The sequence below is a fragment of the Callorhinus ursinus genome, unplaced genomic scaffold (genome assembly GCF_003265705.2).
Source record: "Callorhinus ursinus isolate GAN/ISIS: 27379988/994484 unplaced genomic scaffold, GSC_fseal_2.0 scaffold4, whole genome shotgun sequence".
Taxonomy (NCBI): domain Eukaryota; kingdom Metazoa; phylum Chordata; class Mammalia; order Carnivora; family Otariidae; genus Callorhinus; species Callorhinus ursinus.
The window spans coordinates 20600634-20623202 of NW_027397066.1; the positions used below are offsets into that span (position 1 = coordinate 20600634).

Here is a 22569-nt window from a genome sequence, read left to right on the forward strand (position 1 = left end):
AGACTGTCTTGGCCAAGCTGTAGCCACCATGGCGCCATCATACAATGTGCCGAATGCCCACACAGAGCTCCAGAGCACACTACTGTTCTTCACATTTGGGAAGCTCATTTTCTGCATGGGGTTATTTCACATGGAACACACTTAAAGTGACCTTCTGACCAGAGGTAAAATCTTCCCGTTACTGAAATACCGATAAGGGGCTTCCCTTGTCCCACTGAGGGATTCTTCGTTAGAATGCAGGAGAACCCAAAAACTTTAAGGTTGGGAAAGCAGACAATCCATCACCTCCAGAGTCATATTTCCTGTATCTGCCTCTCCCTCTAGATGGTGAGCTCCTGGTGATCAGAAGTAATGTCTCATTCATGCTATTATTTTCTCTGCACTTTGACAATGGCCAGCCCCAGCTCTGGTGGACCGGTGCCTCTCTGTGCCTGCCCTCCCCACCACTGCACAAGCCCCTTGAGGTCGGGGATGTGGCACACACATCCATCTGTCCCTCCCTCTAGAGTAGAGTCTGGCGTTTTGTCAGCCTGGAATGGGTGTTTATTGAATAAACACATGGATGCTTCAGCATATGGCTAGGAGTCAAACCATTTCTATGTTGACTTGACAACTGAAAAAGGAAAGTCCAGACCCTATATTTGGAAACCATATGAACCAATAGGTTTTAAGGCTGTAGAGGGCTAGAAATGTAGCAAAGTCATGGCTGTTAATCAGTGAGCGGCCACAGCTGTGGTTCTGAAGATGGACCTGGCCACGATTCCATGTCCTTGTTTGGAGACACTCACTATGAGGGTAGCGGCTTTCTTTGGGCAGGGCATGGGGCCCAAGGGCTTCCTTCCCAAAATCAAGAGTTTTGCTTTTCCAAGGCTGGTGAGTTGATGTCTTGTGTTTAGGGGTGAAGAACACAGACTCTGAAGCTGAACTGCCTGGATCCTAGTCTCATATCTCTAAAATGTACCAACTGTGTGACCTTGGGCAAATTAAAAAACCTTTCTCTGCCTCTGTTACCACATATACAAACAGTAATCATAACGCACCCCCATGCCTACCTCACAAGGTGGTTGTGAGGCTTTAATGTGTTAATACATGTAAGTCATGTAATAAGTGCTCAATCAGTGCAAACTATGAGGATTTCGTATAAGACAGTATTTTACATTTCTTGAAGCCCATTCATTATGTTATCTCATTCAATCTCTGGTCATTACCATTGCCCCATGAGATCAAATAACTCTAAGGACACATAGCTGATGATTGCAGAGGAGGGACTTGAATTCCATTCTCTGTCTCCTGGGCTAATGCCCTTTCAACCCATCCCCCGTTCTCCTGTTGGCTTAAAACAAGATCTTTGTTTTGACCAACCAGACTGTTGGGAGCCAGCCCAAACATGCACTTGGGTTAAGCTGTAATTCAATGACAACTCTGTCTGGTGGTGAACTTGCAGAACCTCTGGGGGCTGGTGGCCGTTTTTTTCCAATCCATAAAATAGGGGTGCTTCCTCTAGACAGTTCTTGCAAAAGCAAAGAGAATCCAGGTGCCAAACATAAGACTAATGATTGAAAATGAGACCAGGGGACTGTTTCTGACTCTGCCTTTTCAGCAAATATCCCTTTCCATCAAGAGTGACAGAAGCATATACTGAATTTCTCCGGTTACAGAATCCTCGTTTGCCTGCACGCCTACGGGAAACTGCTCGGGAAACCTGATAAGAATTGCATAATTTCAGCCCAAACTGAGGGACTCTTACCTTGAATAACACAATGGCATAGTCATATATTAACGCAGGGTCCTCGGTCTCCAGCGCGCCCTTGGCATACCACTGGATCGCTGCCTCAGGATTCTTGGCCACACCTTGCTGGCCCCAGAACAGCATCTGGGCCAATCGTTGCTTCAAGACAGTAGCAATTTAGAATAATGACTTTCCTGTGTAATGCTTAACATAAGACTTTAAAAGGTGGAAGGACAAACCTGAGAACCAGGAATTAGGTAGACACATGTCATCTTTCAACTGGGGGCTGGAGCCCTGAAAAGTGAACTTGTGTAAATACAAGTCCGTAGCCCCAGTTGGAAACCATGCATGTCTGTAGGTGAATGTGAGTCAGTCTACTGCACCCAGGGCCAGAGCCGGGTGAAACTTGGTCAACAATGACTCTCCTCTCTTCAAAGCCCCTTTCTTTTGGAAGGTACATGCCATCCCCTGAGCCTAGTGAGTGGCCTGGAGGCCTGTGCACATCTGTATCAGAAGGGCACTCAGCTCCTCCCACTCCAGCACTTGTCCACATGGCTCATTCCGCCATGACATTCGAGGCGGGGAGCTCTCTGGGGATCAGAACCTCACGATGTGATTTGTCCCTGTTTCTTCCCTCAGCCCCCACTCAGCAAAGCTCAGCAGAAGCTCATAGAAGTTACTCAACAAAGATTTGCTGAATGAAGGCAGGAAAGTTCATACAAGCTCTGGAGCACCCTGGAAATGACTCTGATGGTGGCATTTCCGGAACTAGGCACTGGAATTCCTTCCTGCCCTAAAAAGACTGCAGGCTGGAGATGGATGCCCGAGAAGGGAGCAGAGGAATGTTGGTTAACATTCTAGCCCCATTCTGGCCCCTGATGGTCTTTCTTCCTTTCTGCTTCTTCTCTCATCTCCTTTTCTTTCTACCCTCTACTCAAGTACTTATAACTTCCAGCAAAGTATCTCCTGAAACTCTAGGAAGACCTAGCGTTACTAAAGGGTCTCTGAAATGCTTGCTTGTCAATGCATTTGTCTTTTTTGTTTTCTTTCTTTTTCCCATCTCTGGGCTTCTGCCTGCTTAGCGGACCCAGAGGCCCTTAACCACACTGTATGCTCACTAGGAGCACAAAGCAAAAGCTAAAGCCATTCCTGGGGAAGGGAGCTTTCTCCCTCCCAGTGCAATCTGTCTAAGCTGGCTCCCGTCAAGGGTTTCTCTTCAGAGTGAAATCAAGGCAAGAAGTCAGACGAGAAAGTTCTCCCAGCTTTCTGCCCTTCCTGGTACCTCAGAAAAGTCCATCCAAGAAACAAGACATGTTCAAGAGCCAAGGTTGGTCCGTTGGTCATGCTGAACCTGATTTCTGTTATTCTCCTAGCTGAATTCATGGCTTTCTTCCTGATACCCATCTAATCTCTCCTGCACTCTTTTTATTTCTATCTAATGCCCTAAAATGTCTAATGATAGTCTTTAGGACGGATCACAAACCGTGTAGCTCTCTCTCCTTCTGGGTGCACTTCCGGCCTGCGTGGTCAAGAGAGACCATGGGACTTGCATTGGCCGTAAAATGTGAGAGATGGCTTGTGCCATTTCTGGGCAGCCATGGCTGTGGGGGCCTGCGTTGCAGTGAAGCCCCTGTTAGCTCCATTCGTAGGGGTCTCTGAGAGCACAGCGCATGCTCTCAGCATGAGACGGACAGCGGGAGCAAGAAACTAACCTGCGCAGTTTTAAGCCAGTGAGGTTTGAGATATTTTGTTACCATGGCAGAACCTGGGTACTACAACTGATGGGTTTCCAAAACAGTGGACCACATTTTTTTACCTGAGCTGCCGCATTGCCTCGGGTGGCTTCATGCTTCAACCACATAAAGACATCTCCGTCCTCTTTGGTCTGTACCTTGAGTGTTTCATCATCCTTCAGTCTAATTGTTTCAACATACGCCTGAAAAGGAAGGAAGGAAGGAAGGCAGGGAGGGAGGGAAGAAGGAAGGAAAGGGAAGGAGGGGGAGAAGGGAAATATCCAAATGATTTGGGCACGCAAGAGCCAGGACATTATTCTTAAACTAGCAATTGCGCAAGTAAAAACTATATGAATAATTGAAATATGAGGTGTGTTCATGATGCCATGAGATCAGACTCTTCTTAAATGAATGTGTCACATCTCATCTGTCTAAATGGGCATTTTTGTTCCTATCAAACAAAATGTTTGCCTTGGGAGGGCAAAATTTATTCCCCTTTCACTCCGGCTGCTCAGGCTTGTCCAGAAGACCACTTTCATGCCGCGGATTTCAGAGTCACATTACACACAGCATCAAAAAAAGTAAATCAATATTTTCTAAGTATAACTTTGTTTTTTTTTTTTTTTTATCCCAAAGTGTTATTATCCTGCATGCCTAACCCTTTTTATTTAGCGGGCTCAGCTTCAAATATCTTTTGGCTATTTCCAAAAATTAAATCTACCCTGGAAAAAAAAAGAGGGCACGTTCACTCTGAGGATGCGAGCAAGAATGTGCTAGAGGCTTGAAGGATGACCCCAAAGGGAGAGTTCATAAAGTGTTTTGAATTGGCGCATTGCCTCTGAAGTATCCGACTCCTCTGAAGAAAATCAGATTCATTTTGATGTGTAAATTGTGGCTGCTTATGAAGAGACCAGTTCTGTGGTTTTACGGTCTCCACTTATACATAATGAAGTCTATTTAACAATGCCATGAGGGGTCCGGGAAAGGGCTTCCTGCGCCCTGCACATGCCACGGGCAGATGGTGAAAAAATTGGATCTGCATGAGTTTGGGAAAGAAGCCTCAGAGAACAAGGAGCCAGGCCTGATTTCCCTTCTGACCCTCTTCGTTAGTTAAGAAAAGTCCTTATATTCACAAACTCTAGCCTGCAGACCCATTCCTGAGACTGCTATGGCCGTGCGGAGCCACAGGTCCCTTCCGGGGGGCGCTGGGGGCTGGGAAGCAGGGACTGTGCTGAGGCTCAGCACCCAGCAGGCGTCACGGCCTGCTCAGTGTCTCACCTGGGGAGGCCACCAAGTGAATAGCAACAGTTCGAATAATGACACCCACTACCTTTAACTGAAACCATCTGTGCCGGGTATTTAAAACTTTTTCTGCACTTCATCCTCACCATAGGGTTGCAACCCAAATATCACTGTCCTTGATTTATAAGCAAAGCAACCGAGGCTCCAAAGGTGAAACTGTCAGCTCACGGTCACTTTGTAGAGCAGGCCCTGAAGCCAGGCTGGCTTAACTCCAAAGACGGGGCTCTTTCAGGCTGCCCAAAGTGTCGCCCTCTAGCAAGAAGGCCCTAGAATCCACTCTGTCTCCTCGACCCTGACAAGTGTGCGGCCAATGAGCTGGCGTTTCAGCTCAAACTCCAGGGGACACTCTGTTGTCTGTGATGAGCCTGGAATTGGGCTGAAGCTTGAGCTGTTCAAATAATGGAATTCTCAACTAGAATTTTTTTTTTTTTCAACAGGAGAACTTGGACATTTTGATTTTTGGTTGTTTTTCTTCTTATTTTGTTTCTTTCTCTTTAACTTTGTCATGGGACTTCCTACCCTGCAAGGATTTACAATCTCAGATGTTTCTGCCACTCTCTGCCAAGTGACGATATGTCACTGATATAGCCCAATAAGATATATCCTGATGATATATCACTGTTCTAATTGCTTTGCCCAAGACTGACTCATTGAATCTTTGCAACCTTACAAGAGTATCACTGTCAATATCCCGTGCCGATGTAGAAACTGAGGCTCAGAAGTTAAGTAACTTATCCAAGATCATATATTTAGTTCTTCAAGCTTAGATGTCAAACTCAGGCTGGCTGGCGGTGGGGACCATGGGCCTCACCACCCAGTGAAGGACTCATACATCTGAGAGGAAGGAAGTGGTAGACTGTTGCATCGTCTTCCCTGAGACATAGTAAATTCAAACAGTGTCATGAGGACGGTCTTGGCAAAGGTCATGTTTCTGGGGGGACCTGGACAGCTGTGCATAATTCTGAAGAAGGAACACTTTGTCCTTTGTATCACTGTCCCCTGGCTTAGCCCCTCCTACTCCCCTGGGTGGTGCCATCAAGTTTTGCAGCAGGATTGGGCCATTAAGAGCACAACCTTTCACATCAGACCAGATGGAACTCTAACTCACCACTAACTACCCCGGGACCTTGGGCCACTAACTTTACTGATTTGAGCTCTGTCTCTGCATCCATAAAATGGAGCTTAGCATGATACTTCCTATATCGAAAGCACTCAACCTATCAGCCATTATTTTTTATACTATGAAGAGTTAGAAAGGCCTAGGTTCTAACTGAGGCCCCATGACTCACTTGGTGTGTGACCTTGGGCAGTCCTTGACCTTCCGAGTCTCAGTTGCCTCCTCTGTAAAATAAGAACCGACTTCATAGGGCTGCGTGAGGATTAAATGAGATTGTTTATAAAAGAGCTAGCAGAGTGGAGCGTGTATGCTAAGCTCTCAGTAAGGGAACTCATCATTTGTTAGGGCCTTAGTTCGCTCTAACACGTAAAAGGCCGACAGCAGCTTAAACATTCGCCCTCCTGTTGGTTTTGCAGTTTTGTGCAGCTCACAGCCTTCCGTTGAGGGGATGGTCTATCTAAGAGAATTTTATGCTTTGGAAGATGGAAGAAACAGAATCTGAGGAGGGAGCATCAGGGCCAGAAACATTTTAGAGAGCTCATACCATGTGCTGGGCTCCACTAGGCACACATCATGTGGCTTAACTTATTCAAGCTGTGTGAGGCGCACACCATCACGGCACCCACTTTACAGGTAGAAAGCTGTACAGAGACAGAGGTGAGGAAAATTACCCTGAGACTTCACACCCAGTGAAGAGCAGACCTGGGACCCGAACCCGGGCAAATCTGGCCCTGGAGCCACGCCTCAACTGTCCGCCATGCCCAGGCAGTTGGCTGCTTCTCCATAGTGCTGGGATCACTATGGCAGCACCTATCACCATGTCAGAGCCACGTGCCTGGGACCTTCTGTGAAAGCTGACCACCCACAAAGACATCCGATGAAGAGACAACCCCTACAAGGAAGCAATGCTTGGTGGTTGGTTCGTTCATTTGAAACATTACTTGGTGACCAGAGAATGATGTTTCAGATGGAAACCTGACCAAACCAGGAAGAAGCTGTGGTGTGCAGAGGCAACAGGGTGGGTGGGTGGCGGCCAGAGCTGGGTAGAGGTGGGCAGGGACCCAGAGGCCCCACCCCAGCCAGTGCTGTGATTTTTGTGGCTTCTGAGGGGTTCTTTTTGTTGTTGTGTTATAAATCAAGGTCTCTAGAATGAACAGTGCCGATCCCGTACTGCTGACCAGGTCAGAGGAGGTCCACTGTCTGGAGACTGTGCTGTCCTCAGAGCCCCTGCATCCATTGTCAGAGGAGAGGCCACACTGTCCCAGACACTGACTTTCACCTGCGTTACCCCCTTCCCCTCTGCTCAGCCTGCAGGCTACAAGGGCTGTGCTCACACCATATCAGCTATCTGCCGTTGAGCACAGAGCAGGGCACAGGGCAGGGCAGAGGGGAGTGTGGGCAGGGGTTGTGGAGGGCAAGGGAAGTGGTGGAGACAGGAACAGAGGAGGAGAGAGAAAGAAAAGAGGCAAAGAGAGCAAGGGAAACATGAGAGAGACAGACAGAGACAGAGATAGACGGAGACAGGAAGGAAGACAGAAAGGGCAGGAATTTGAAAACCCCCTCTGACTTTGCAACTGGGGAGCTCGCATTTTCTCGAACACCTGCGTTCTCTGGAGTTGTGAGATACAACGGTTCAGCCAACCCCCGGGGACTCAGGAGCGGGGCAGTTTCAGAGTCTACACTTAAACCCCCTACCTCCGCCAACTTCCCGCATGGCCCGTGGGAAACACCAGTAGGAACCTGCCTCGCGGGGTGTTTAAAGTCAGCTATGATGCTTGGCTCCCAAGAGAGGGTGTGTGTTTTCTTTGTTAAGATTTAACAGTTTAGGGATTTTATTAAAGTAAGAATGGAGAAATATCTGCTGTAAGGATAAGTACCCGAGATTCTCAAACAGGGGATCCCACGCAGAAAGCCTCAATGTGAGAAGGGCCAAGTGCTCTGGGCGCTTGCAGTCCACAGTGAGCACTGGTCGCTTCAGAAATCACCAGAGAGTCAGCAAGACAGTGTAATAACTTCATGTTTGTCGCTGGATGAGCTGCACTCCTATCCCATCCATCATCCCATTGGTAAGCCCTGGGTGCCAACTGTGTGTCAAGCACAATGCTGGGCACTGGGGTCACCGATGTGAACAGAAAAGTCGCCTGTGTCAGGGAGCCTCCAGTCTCCTGGGGAAGTCAGCTCCGTGACCCTCTACACAGCACCCACCCTAAGGGCAATCGCAGGTGTACACCCAGGTACCACGGCCCCCCTACAATAGATCTGGAGGAGGAGGTGATGTCTGAGCCCAGGGTTCAAGTAGGAGGGTCAGCAGGCAGGAAAAGGGGAGCGAGTGTGGAGAAGCAAACCAGACAGAGGAGACCAAACAGGGCCAGGAGGTGTGCACAGCACTGTGTGGCCAATAGTATGGTGTCCCTAGAGGAGACATGCTGATCAGGGACTACTGACAACTGAGCTTGGAGAAACAGAAACCAGATCAAGGAAAGCCTCCTATGCCAAGCGACCAGCTGAGCTTAGATCTTGTGGGTCAGCACTTCTCAACTCTGGCTGTGCATTATGAGCATCTGAGCTTTTTAAATATGCTTGAACCATACAGGTTTGAACTACATGCAGAGTTTTTTCAATAAATACGGTACTGTGAATACATTTTCTTTATGATTGTCTTAATAACATTTTTTCTCTAGCTTACCTTATTGTCAGAATATAGTATATAATATATGTAACATACAAAATATGTGTGAATTGACTGTTTATGTTATCGGTAAGGCTTCTGGTCAACAGTAGGCTATTAGTAGTAAAGTTTGGGGAAGTCAAAAGTTATACGTGGACTTTTAACTGTGTGGGGGGATCAGTGCCTCTAACCCTTACGTTGTTCAGCGTCAACTGTATAAATATACACATATACACATATGTCCCGGCCCCCCAGTCTGTCACTTCAAGACTATGGGGTGGAGCCTGCGCAGAGCTATTCTTTAAACCCCCAGGTGACTTCAATGTGCCACCAGGTTGAGAATCTCGACTGTGGGCAGCCTGGTTTGGTCTCAGTGAGAAGAGAATGGGTGGGACAAAGCTAGGGACAGAAAGACCAGTCAGGACGTGTATTGATTTGCTGCGGCTGCCACAACCAAACATCACAGATCGGGCGGCATAAACCACAGACATTTATTTTCTCAAAGTTCTAGAGGCTAGAAGTCCAAGATCAAGATATTGGCAGGCTTAGTTTCTTCTAAGGCCTCTCTCCTTACCATGCAGATAGCCACCTTCCCACTGTGTTCTCCTGTGGTCATCCCACCGTTTTATCCGTGTCCTGCTCCGCTCTTCTCGTAAGGACACCAGCCATATTAAACCAGGGCCCACATAATGACTCCATTTCAACTGAGTTACCTCCTTAAAGCCTTTACCTCCAAGGAGAGTCACATTCTGCGATACTGGGGGATTAGGACTTCAGTTAGGGGTAGGGTGGGGTGGGCATAATTCAGTGCAGAACAAGAGGCTGTCCAGTGGCTCAGGGTAGAGATGACAAGGGGCGAATATCGCTTGGGGCAGCAGGGATGGGATGGGAGGAGAGGGAAACGGGCAGGTGAATGTGGTGGGATGACCGGAACCGATGGGATGATGGGGAGGGTGGCTACTCGGATGCTAGCACCATGGACAGTGGTGTCATCCCCGGAGGAGTTTGGGGGGGATGGAGAGGGGAGGTGGCGGGTTGCCTGCACGGTGTGTTATGATTGTAGTTGGGGGTGCGTGAGAAAAGCTGGAGAGGAAGGTCTGAGTGTCATCAGTACGTGGAAAGCAGCTGACACCAGGGGTGTGGATGAGACCCCTGCCCCTCTAGCAGGTGCAGAGCGAGGAAGCCGGGGACCAAACCTTGTGGAAAAGCACATTCCCAGGAGCAGAGAGAATGAAAGAAACTCATTCACGATTAAGCCACAAAAACAAACAAAACCTACCATCTTCTTTCTCTTTCACCTGAGGCAGAGTCCCGCTAAATCATACAGAAGTGACATGAAGCAAGATTACTAATAAAGAAGATGAAATGATGTGAACCACGAGTTACATAAAAGAGAAAATGAAGCAAGAATCGAGGAAGGAGTTACTGACAGATCCTTGGTTTGTTAATTAAAGGTCTGGCTTTCCATATCTCCTCATTTGTTACATGCTGCTGGTGAATTAATAGATTTCTCAACAAAAGGACATTTAAATCAATATATGACACCTGCTTAAATTCTCAAGAAGCCATTAATTACACATTCCTAAGAAAATGAGCGAGGATACAACTCTCCTAACGGTATAATTCCTATCTGTGATTCTTAATCATACAACTTTCAGCTGCAAGATGGATCTCCTCTATTCATTTTCCCTGGTTCTGATCAATTAAACATTTTCTTTCATAATCGTAACATTGCATGTGCCAAATCTTCAAAAGAAAAGGAGCTTGTTAGCAACATACCACTTCCCATTGCTAATTTATGCTGAATTAGAATTCTTAAAAGTATAATGTACACATAGAGGACATTATTAACACATTCAGGCTGAGTAGAACAACCACAGTATGACTTTGTGGCTTGCTTTTTGTATGGATGGGTTTTTTGTTGTTGTTGTTGTTGTTTTTTTTCAGAATAATTCCTTTCTAAAAAAAACAACAACTTCATCAATTCATAAATTAATTCCTATCCAACTAAAGTCCAATTTTGCGCATAGCTTATATACACTGATAGAATACAAACGATAATGATGAGATTGTGTAAGTTTATTCAGGAGAAACCACTGTTTCCTGAAGGAATTAGAACATCTCTATAGATAGCCATTTGGTGTTTTATGGTTTGACTCATGTTTAATGGTCACCGACAGCATATACCGTTGAGTCAAAACCATACGGCAACCACTGTAGATTTCCTTTCCGGCACCATCCATTTCCGATCATCAAAGTGCAACTTTTCTGCACTGCGGATTTCTGAGTGCAATCCAGAAGCAGCGCTGGGGACCAGTGAGTGGATGAGTTCCCAGTTAGCCGCTGAGGCTAAGGTTCCACAATCCTGACCTAGCCGGGAGTATCCCCTGGGCTCATCAAACAGAAGCAGGGAAAACCAAGAGTTTATGGCCTCCTCTGGGGCCAAATCCAGCCATGAAGTTTACGCACTATTGACAGCTACACAAACCCAGGCTCTCCGTTTGCTTATATATTGTCCCTGGCAGAGGCTGTATGAGCAAATCCTGAAGTATTTACTACCTGGCCCTTTACAGAGAAAAAATTGCCACCTCCTAGTAGAGACGGCTTGCCTTTCCTCTCAACTTGACCACCTCAAGGGCTATGGCCATTGAAACCTCTTAAATCCTTCCTAGATAAAGAGGATATATACAAATACATTCCAAGAAGCCAACCCTGCCATGGTCTGCTCCCACCGAATGCAGACCTGCCTCAACTAGAGGCAGCTTCCCTTGAATTCTTACACTATCACTTCTACTTATACTCTTTTATTCATGGTCCTCAAAGCAAACCATCAGTTGATCCAGCAAACCATCAGGTGCCCGGCACTGGGAACATAGCTGGGGATGGAGCTTGCTTCCTTGTGCCGCAGACCCTGCTTGCTGGTTACACATTGATAGGAGCCCTTGGCTTATTCCCCCCACTCAATTTGACCCAACCCCTAACACCTCCACACCCACCCCCTCACACGACCTTGGAACAAAGAAAACGTATCTATGTTTCTGGTACACATTTTTTGCAAAATCGAAATCTGTCCAGGGCCAAATCTATTCTTCCCATGCTAGTCCTCCCGCTCATGAAAAGCTTTTCATGCACGGGTGTAGGGTTGTTCCTGCATTCAGCCTGAGAACACAGCCAGGAAATATGAATTGGAGAATGCAAGATAGTTTTTCTCTCCATTCAATTACGCTCAACCTCTGAAGACCTGAAAATGAGCCAGCCACAGGTGCAGACACTGTATAAGATTGTTCAGGAAGCCCCACTAAACAGGGCCATGACCATCTCCACCCACTTCTTTCTCTTACCTGATCTCCCTGTAGCGTGTGCTGGTCAAGGGGTGTCTTCGTGGCAATATTGCTGTAGTAGGCATAGGACAGCTCCCAGTCCAGGGGGTAGTTGTCAATACCCTGGTAGTGTTTGTATCCAAGATTCATTGAAGACAGCCTCTCACTGCCCTGGCCTCCTACCAAACTATACAACATGCCCTGTTAGGAAAAAATTGACCAAGTGTTCACAGGATTGTAGCAAAAGGTCATAAAATCCTAACATTGAAAGGTCATCTGGCCCCGTCCCTATATATGAACCTGGTCATTCCAGAAACATGTTAACATGCCTTTAAAAACAATCTTTAGAAAAGAAGCCACAGCAACTTTCCAATGGTTCACAAATTCTAGCTCTCTGTCCTTCTTAATGCCCAATACTATGATTCCTCGACTTCTGCCCTTCACTCAGTGAAAACAGGGGTCATCCCCCAATTTCTCTCATAGAATCTTCTTGTGTATCTGCCAACTGTTCTAAGGACCCCTGGTGTGCTTCAGTTACGTTATCTATGGAAGATGATATGAACGGTGGCCATGTCCTCATCTTACACTCTCAGAATGTTAGTGTTGAGGAGGGTCTTTAGAGATCAGCTAGCCCAACAGCCTCATTTCATAGTTGAGGAAAGAGGGGAGAGAGAGAGAGACTACGGCCAACCAGCCACTTTGTGACAGAGACAAGGTTAGAATCTTCCCCACTATTCTACCTTTGTGGGACTCAGGAAAGCACTTAGAAGGAATATGGAACCACCTGGGCAGGTTTAAACAACCGGAGTCTCTTCAAATCCAGGACGAACAATCTTACGTGCAGATCTGAAAATTAAAAGTGATCAGGAACCACCCATAGCACTTACTAAAAATGGGATCCCAAATGTTTAGCAAGTTGCGTAACTACTTGGGTCTCAGAACCACAAATGAAACAGTCTGGTATGGCTTTTGTATTGATGGCAGAAGGCTGGATGTGACAATACTTTGCTGAGAGGTCCAAATGACTTCATTTAGCTAAATAGTCATGAGAGATAATGGTCCTTCAGCCAGAGTAGTTAGGTAGTTATAAGAATTGGGTGAGAGGCACCTATTCTCGAAGGAGTGGGATTCTGGTAAGCCCTGCCCCAACTCTTCCTTAGAGTATGCCAATCATATCCCCCAGCTTGCGTCCAGGAAGGAAGCGCCTTTTCTCACTCACTGAAGACAGAAGATCCTGTACTTAACATAGCTCTAGGATGTTTTTCTTGAGTGTCAAGATTTTTAAGGCACTCCATGGAGCATGAACATGTCCGGTTTCTACCTGCGGTATGAGAGCATTACTCTGCAAATATAACGCAGGTGATTGATGTTCCTGGAACCCATGAAATACTCTACCTGCAGCTGATCCCGAGGCAGGTTTAATCCAGTTTCATAAAAGACTGCGAGGTAGTAGGATGCTTTATGGTATCCACAGCAGCTAGAATCCATCAGAAAGGGGACAACAGAGCTAATTTGGTGAAGACCATCAGCACTGGAGAGTCTCTTTACAGCCTTTTCAAACATCCTCCTGCCGATTTCTAATACAGATTCATTTCGGTTCCTTGGCACTGTAAATAACCACAATTCACAGCACACACGATTAATTACCATGGGATCGACGTGGCTTTAGAAAGAAGAGGGAAAAGCCAATTAAACCACCTGAGTTATTAATATGGCTGGTTCTGCAGTGCCTTGAAATATACCACCTTCCAGGGAGGTAAATTAAACCCTTTGGGGATGTCATGGTGTCATTCTGCAAATAGCTTCTTCTTTGGCACTAAATGACAGCCTAGTATCCTGGGAAAAAGGATGTGCCTTATATAGTTGAGAAAGTGCCTCCAGAGAGTAATTTACTCAGTGTAACTCACCACCAAATCAGGACCACCGAAAGTTCCAGAGAGACTTTTTTTCCCTCTACGACTCTCGGAAGAAGAATGTGTTTTATCTCAAAAAATCGTTCCTAGGTGTGGCTCTAAAAAGTTGCACAAAAGAACCTTATTTTGAGATGCTTTCTTATCTTTCGCCTCCAGTTTTTCTTGAGGGTTTCTAAATACAATAAAAGGAACGAGTCAACTTTTATGGAGGGCTTACAAAATGCCAAATACTGGATTAGGTGTCTTATGCAAATTATGTCATGTAATCCGAACAATTTTATGAGGTAGGTACTATTTTTAGTGTCCTTATTTTTCCAATGAGGAGTTTGAAGCCTGGAGATGTCATCTAACCAGTCCAACATTAACAAAACCTGTCAAGTGGCTGAGCCCAGTTTTGAGTTCAGCTTTGCAGGTCACGAAAGCCATTCCTACTTAACTCTGCTACACCGACCTGCTGATGAACAGGCAACCAGATGTCTTACTAAGTACCTTACCACTCTCGGTAGACCCTTCTCTATGCAGCTGCCTTCAGCGGTATGGTGTTTCCTTTCACCTAACCATCCCATAAATCTGATAAACATTTAAGCCCAAACTAGCAAGTTATATGGCTTTATAACGTAAGGGGGTGATGGTCTTCTAATAGTTCAAAGTGGTTTACATGGTTCATCTCTCTTGTTCATTGATTTAGGCAACAAATGTTTACTTTCTATTCTGTGTATCTATTAGATGCTACGTTTCAAAAGACCAGGAGGATTGTATAGATATTGTTTACATGTAAAGAGACATGGTCATCTTATTTAAGACTAAAATTGTATCTGCCTAAAAGTTGTTATGTCCAACATTTTTCTTGTCTTCATTCTATCCAAAATTAAAATGTTACTAATAACTTTCAGGGGGGCAACAAGAGACTCATTCTATCAGCACTCCATTAAGGAGTGAACAGAAATGAGTTTCCAATGTGGGAAAACTGAAATGGGCAGGTCTGAGATCGGATTTATTTAAGGGCAAGTCCCTTGCAGAGTCCATGCTAAAAACAGAGGCCAGTGGGATCCAAGGATGAAAATGTGAAAGCCAAGCCATTGGTTATGAGCTGGTGTCAGTCCTTTTGGGCACACAAGCAGGCTGGCTGCCCCCTGAGTGGAGGACACGTGCCTCCACTTGCCGAGCTGCGGGGAAGGAGCCCACCCCTGCCCGGAGCCAAGGCAGTCTCATCTCCTGGCTCCTGGAACCCCTCACCCCAGCCTTCTAGATTCCAAGAAGCAACAGCTGGGTCTGCTTTTACTCTCTCGATCCCAAGCAATAGGTGCTGAAAAAAATCACCTCGCTGAACACATGGAATTTGCTTCTCTTTCTGTATTTTTTAATCTCTAAAGAAATAGCTGCTTGTTTAAAAAAAAATCAAACAATGAAGATTTGTATAAAATAAAACCAGAAGTGCCCTCTCTCCTAACCCTTTTTTAATAGTGAAGACAAGCATTGTTAAAAGCCTGGTGTGCATGCTTCCAGACTTTTCCCTTTGCACAGACTGTAACTCATATACACATCTATCTGTATTGATACACATGCATTTTCTTCCACAAAAGCTCCTACAATTCTGACCCTCAACTTTTTTGCTTAAATTAACCACGTATCATGGGTATTTGTCTGTGGCTGTCAGAAGCCCATTCTTTCTAAGGCTTCGCTAGTGTTGCATTCTATAGCAGTGCTGTGTCCCCAACCAATTCTCTATTTTTAGACCCTTGGGTTGCTTCCAGTGATTTTGCTATAACCAACAACACGGCAATGAACATCCCTGAACATTTCCCTCTGCTCGTCTGTTGGGATATATCTGAATAATAACCCCCTTTTCCACCAGGAGTCTGGGGATCTCATTTTGGATTTTCCCTTTGAATAGTTGAGAGAATTCCATCCTACCCAACCATTAGACAGGATAAGAACCAACCTTCTCCACTGGATTTAGTATGCACCGCAGCACTTGGATGCAGTTGCAAAATAAATCCTACTCATTCATATATTTACTTCTAAATATGTACCCATCTCAGATATGCCTCTCTGTGCACATTCCGAGCAAAGCAACATTAACATTTTGTTAATGATTCATCCCCACCTCACCTGTTCTGCCAAACACCTAACCAAGATGATGAGTTTTGCCTGAGTACCCACAGACATGGGCTTTGTGGGCTCAGAGGAGAGAGGAAACTCCAAACCAAATGAAGCTCCAAATGAAACACTTGCCCCAGCTGACCCCTGGCACAGAACCCCAGAAATCATTAGCAAGAGTGCCCAGGTAGCTGGGATTGCTGGAGAATAAAGAGCAAAAGGGGAATCCTTCACAAAGCTCAAAGCTTTAGCACAAAAAAACCCACAGACTGCAACCAAGGCAGACTGAAAAGGCTTTGTTATTTCTTTTACACATTAAAACTCCTAACTCTCCTCACACCCAAATATTACCAATCAGTATTTCCTCTGCAAAAGAATCTAAACAATTTTCCGCACTAGTGAATGTAATAAAAAAAATAAGTCTAAAGTCAAACTGCTCTTTTTGCGTATTCTTTAAAGTTCAAGTTCCAACTGCGGCAGAAAAGCAAAGCCATGCATGCTACCACTGGTGAGTCTGTAAAACTGGCAATTTCAAAATTAGTTTAATGAAACTGTTAATTTCACCCATCTGGTTTAGCATATGCATTTTTTTTCTAGTCAATCTGTAACTAAAAATCATGCCTTGTTTATGGAGATGAATGGCGTAAAGAAACAAACAAACACAATAGAAGAAGGAGCCATGTTCCCATTTCCTGGCTTCCTGCCCCAGAAGCTAAGGAAACAAAAGCCCAGCGCCCCCACTCCACTCCTTAACTCTTCCTATTTCCCCAGGAGCATGGCATTGTTGGTTTTGCTTTTCTACAGCAATACCGATACCATGAGGTGGCCATTGGCGGGCTCATCATCAACGGAGGCAAAAAGCAGAAAATGAGAAGGTGGGCCCTTGCTGGGGAGCTGGAGTGGGCCTCTGACTGAGAATTCAGGGGAGAGGCAGACTCCTTCCTCGTGAGAGGCACGGGGGGCATCGATAGGAAAGTCATTTTTAGTTTCAAGCTTCCAAAAGGTGGAACGCGTCCAAAGTACAAGTTGGAAAAGGAAGAAGAAGTGAAAGGAGAAAATGTCATTTAACCAGAAAAGGAAGCTCTCACCCGGCTTACTCCTTAAAAAAAAAAAAAACCACAGCATATTCCTGATTTGCATTCTGATCCCCTGAGCCCCAGAGCCCCAAGGAGGTGGCTTATTTCTCAAAAGTAAACTGCTTGGGGCGCTTGGGTGGTTCCGTGCGTTGGGCTTCGGACTCTTGATTTTGGGCTCAAGTGGTGATCTGCGTCCTTTGTCCATGCTCCTCAGTGGTGAGTCTTTGTCTCTCCCTTTGCCACCCCCCCCCAACCGGCCCCTCCAGTTCTCTCTTTCTCTAAAATAGATAAATAAATTTAAAAGAAAAAAAAAAGTAAACTGCTTGTACTCTTCGGTTTGCAAGTTTTCCAGGTTTGTCCTGTCATTTCTCTCCCTCCCTTCTCCATCCCCCCACCCCGCCCCACCCTCAGGACTGCCATCAGGGGACCTCTGGGCAGGAAAAGTGTGGCCCTCTCTGTTTTCTTCTCTGTGCTTCTGTGTAGTTGCTTAAAAAAAAAGATAACGTATGCTTTCCTAAATAAAAATAAAGATGAAGTTTTTTCAATGAACGACACTGAAAATAGCTCTTAAAGGACACGGTATCCAGGTGTTACCAAGAAACATTACTGTATGTCTACCATTTCCGTGCTCTGCATTTTAGTGTTTCCAAATACACATTGCGGTTGTTGGCAAAAATAAGAACAGCTAGAAGTGAACAGTTAAGGCCAACAGCCCCTCGGTATCTAGTGGGGGACCTCCTCTAACTCTGCACTCGGCGCTCCTAAGCCGGGGCAAGGCTGGCCGGGAACAAAAACAGCAATGAGAGGGGCAGGATGCAGGTGGTCAGCCCTGGGAGGCGAGCCCACCTCAGACCCGGCCTCCTCCCGAGACGCATTTGCCGGCAGACCTTGGACTTCCTGTAGCCACAGCTCCCGTGGGCTCAGACGTGCCCAGTCCAGTAGGAAGGGAGGGAAGAGAGTGAACAGTTCCGGCCTCAGGGCAGGTGCCCACAGGGGCCTGCCGGCCAGCTCACCTCTCCCACTCACCTGGCCCTGCCCTTGCACCCCGCCGGCACCTCAGTCTTTGCAGCTTTCCCCCCTCCTTCCTACCCAAGCCAGCTCTCTGGCTTTGAACCCCACACCTCCGCTACCATCTCCGCACCCCCTGAGCCTTTTACCAGCAACCCCCCCATCCCCACCGCCTCTCCTCCCTGGATGCTGGAGCCCCATTCAAAGAGTGTTTGAATGCTAAGGGTTCTGTTTTGACAAGGAAATTGCAACAGGAGAGTAAAAGAAATAGCCACCACACCTCTTAAATAATGAAAAAGCACGCATACTAGAATCCTACCATCCTAGCATTGGAAAAAGCCCAAATGCTAATAGGGCAATTTCTATGCTCTAACAGGAGCCATTTTCCTAGAGAATTGGAGGTTCCCCAGGAAACGACATGGAGGGTGACCAATCAGCATAGTCCCCCTGAAGTCTTGAACACGGGGTCTCCTGTTGGATGCCACCCAGAGCCTGGACAGTTGTGGACTTGGGGACAGAGCAGTACAGAATCCCCATGCCAGGCGAGGAACTCAAGATGCAGAGCTGTAGTTCTGGAATGCCGGGAGGCAGGAAGGGTATTGTGCCACATCTATATGCACTGCAGCTGAGGACCCCGAGGAACGCTGCCATCTTTAATTCAAAGGCATGCCTACTATGGGAGACAAGGAACACGTCCTGTGATTCTTCAGTGGGAACCACCAGTGGGGACAGCTGCATTTTATACAAGGTTAGCATATCAGCTGTCAATATTTAAGAAGCCTCTCTCCTCCACAACCCCTGGCACTTGGCAGAGAGTTCTGTGTGGGCTGGAGTAGTCTTTTCATTATGGTTGCCCTGGGGCCCAGCACAGCGCTGGAGGGATCCAATCCATGGATGCCAAACTGGGTTTGCACGAACCTTGGGGCTGTTTCACATCCGGGCACCTGTTTACTTCAGCAACTCGATAACAGGCATATGAGAGCGAGGACCGTGAGGGCTACATTTTGGGAATTCTTTTGTAATGGGTGTGCCTACGAAGGATTCTGGGCTACTTTTGCTGGGATTCTGGGCTACTTTTGCTGACGGGGAGGAGTTGGAAAACAGCTTGCTGGCAGACCTGGGAAAGAGAACTATGTTTGCAGAGGTGCCTCAGAACCAGGACGGCAGCTCCTGAGAGAGAACAGACTGAAGAAGTGGGCAAAAAATGAGAAAAATGTAGAAAGAAGGCAAATAAGCCCATAGCCCTCGATCCATCTGGATTGCTGTCATGGCTTGGCTAGCATAGACCTTGAACCTGGTACAGAAATGTGCTGTGTAGGGTCATCTAGAAGAAGGATCGATAACTAAGCACCTAACATGGCCAGCACCATTGCAGACACCGTGGAGAATTGGAAGTGTAAATGGGATACTTATACTTCTTATGCTCCCTTCAACAAGCTTGTGATTGCACGAGTGAAAGAGACACAGACAGGATCCAATAGTTATAACTCAAGGTAGAGTGAGATGAGCTCTATTCAGGTGACCCGGTCCCCCATAGCCATATGGTGCCTCTCTGTCCATGAAGCTCTTTCGTAGCATTATGTCACTCAGGAGAGCATCATTCTTAATTGCCATTAAACCAAACTTGATCCAGTACATAAATTACAAACATAAATTACATCTCACACCCTCGAGGATGGCTACTTCTCAAAAAACCAGGAAATAACACACGTTGGCAAGGATGTAGAGAAATGGGAACCCTTGTGCGCCGTTGCTGGGAACGTAAAACGGTGTAGCCTCTATGAAAAAGAGTATGAGATTCTTCAAAAAATGAAACACAAGGATTACCATATGACCCAGTAATCCCACCTCTGAGTCTATATCCAAAGGAATTGAAAGCTGAGTCTGGAAGAGGTATTTGCATACCCACGTTCATAGCAGCTCTAGTCACAATAGCCGACACGTGGAAGCAACCCAAGTATCCATCGACAGATCAACAAAATGTGGTATATACATATGATGGAATATTGTTCAGTCTTAAAAAGGAAGGAGATTCTGACACCTGCCACAACAATCTTGAGGACATGATGCTAAGTGAAATAAGCCAGTCACAAAAAGACTGATACTGGATGATTCCACATCTATGAGGTATCTAGAATAGGCAAGTTCATGGCGACAGAAAGTAGAATAGTGCTTATCAGGAGCTGTGGGGAGGGGGAAAGGGGAGCTGTTGTTTAATGGGTACAGTTTTACAAGGTGAGAAAGTTCTAGAGATCTGTGCAATGAGGTGGATATACTTAACACTACTGAAAAGTAAACATAAAGATGGTTACGATGGAGAATTTTATATTACATGTATTTTTACCACAAAAAATATTTTTAATTATAGTCCTTAAAGAGTGAGGGTACAAATAGTTGGTGATTCTCTTTTGCAGTAGGAAAATACAGCTCAGACCTTCGGGAATAATGGAGCGGTGCTGGCCACTCCTGAGCTCGCTAGGCCGGCTACAGGGAACTCAGCTATCCACTCCCTACTAGCTGTGTATGAAGCCACTGTTCCCGATTGTCCACCCCCTGCAATGTTCTCATCACTCCTTCGAAGTGTGTTGTTGGCTTAGCGAGAGAGCAGACGATCCGCCTGAAATCACACAGTGCAGGGGAACAACACTCTGAGGTCTGGAACACGCACGTGTAGTGGCCTGGAAGTGGAGTGGGCCGTGTATGTGCAGATAGGCTGCTCACAAAAAAAAAAAAAAAAAAAAAGACTCTGTCGCAAAGAACCAGAAATCACAGGCCACTGTCTTAAGTGGTCTTTTTTTTCAAAATGCCGGGGGAAAAAATAATTCCACAAATTAATTCCCTTGGTAGGAACAATGGAGCTGACGTTTCTCTTTCTATTTATGTAAAAAACTCTCGTTCAAAACATGGCCCCATTTTTGTCCTATGCTGGCCCACGGGGGGCACTTGGTCAACCTCTGTTGAGTGAACGAATGGATGGAAGGTCGTGACATGAACAACCAAAGATGTTTCTCACACAGTTAAATTCCTTGTCTCTCTTCCTGCACCCACTGAGTTCCTGCAGCCAGAATTCCAAGCACCGAACATCTGATCCTTGACTCCATTCCCAGAGCTTATCTCAGGTATGAAAAATATAAGATGATGAGGATGTTCTAATAAAGTCTACTAGTCAACAGGATGGGATAGCTCGGGGCAACAGGAGAAAAGAGAATGTAGACATAGTTCATATTAACTAGAGTTGTCCAAAGCGCTCCAGAGCCAGATAGACACTTACGGCAAGATGAACCTGGGAGGAACCAGGAATGGATCTATAGCCACACTGGTCTATGACTATTCCTTTTATAGGAGACCCGAGTAAAGATACATTAAAAATATGTTTTCTTTTTCTCTCAATTTACAAAGTCAAATGTTCTGCATTTTGCTCAGCCTTGTTAGAAACTGAACACAATGTACACCACCAGTCTCTCTCCAGGGTTAGCAGGAGGGCACTGTGATAGCCCCAAGCAAGGGCAGTGCGCCAGGCAGAGAGATGAACTTCAATGAGGAGTGTATGCCCAACCTCTGCAGAAGGCTCCCCGGTCCTTATCGACAGGATGGCGTAACCTAGAAAAATAGGAGCTGAAGGCAGAATGGGGGCTTGAGGTTCATTCCAGAGATTTGCCCACCCTTCCTGCCCTATCTCCCCATCTGCTCCTCGGCTCCAGGAAAGGGGAGGGAGCAAAGGAATGCAGGTGGTTGGGTGCCCAAGGGAAGCGGAAGCCCTGGTCGCAGATACGGCCCCTCACGAGACGCTCCTTGGCGCTGTTGTAAGCAGACTTGGCACCAGAAGGACTCGGCTGGCTGGTTCGGCACCAGCAGTGGGCTGTAAAGTGGCAAATCCGGCTTTGGGGCTCCCATTCTCACCACAGATGGAGCCCCCGGAGGCCTAACAGGGGTCAGCAGAACACACTATGTGCTGACATGTGACAGTTCCCCAGCCCCACAACCCGGGACAGCGTGAGGTGTAGGAGCTCATGATTTGGGTTTTTAATTAGATTCCATTTCCAGACCTCCACGGAGGGGGAAAAAAAAACAATTCTAAATTCTTATAAACAAAACTTCTGAGCTATAAAAATAACATGAAAACATTCTTACTGAGAGTATTTACTTTAAAAAAAGAATGTGTTGTGAAAATGATTCACTCCTGCTCCCAGTCGGTAAAACTATATTTACATATGATCAGGAATCTCATAAAGCCGATTTGGATGTGGATGTGGCGTCAGTCCATGGAGCCTAACCTACCCAGCACACATGTCCAGCGTGAGCAGCGGAAACCGGGGGACTGTCTCTGCCGGGTGATAACATCTGTAACACTTACACAGCAGTGGTTCTCAATGTCAGGAGATTTGGCCTCCTTGGGGACATCTGGCAGACTCTGGAGACCTCACAACTCAAGAGGGGGGTCATGGGAGGGGAGAGAGTGCTACTAGTGTCTAGTGGGTTGAGGCCAGAAATGTAGCTAATGCACAGGGCAGACCTCCCCTCCGGCCCCCCAACAAGGAATTATCCAGTCCAAAATGTCACTAGTGCCGAGATTGAGGAACACCGCTTGTACCGGGCTTCCTGT

General features: G+C 46.3%; 1 protein-coding gene across 3 annotated transcripts in view; it reads right to left on the reverse strand.

Annotated features, from left to right (window-relative positions):
* The window catches only part of SEL1L3 (SEL1L family member 3), a 100148-nt gene that overhangs the window by 34739 nt on the left and 42840 nt on the right, over window positions 1–22569 (reverse strand). For all 3 annotated transcript variants that reach the window (XM_025886929.2, XM_025886926.2, XM_025886927.2), the window contains exons 10-13: window positions 13265–13476; window positions 11891–12070; window positions 3546–3665; window positions 1748–1888 (exon numbers count right to left, since the gene is read on the reverse strand). In XM_025886929.2, the coding sequence (XP_025742714.1) occupies window positions 1748–1888; window positions 3546–3665; window positions 11891–12070; window positions 13265–13476 (653 nt within the window). The remainder of the gene's footprint in view (window positions 1–1747; window positions 1889–3545; window positions 3666–11890; window positions 12071–13264; window positions 13477–22569) is intronic.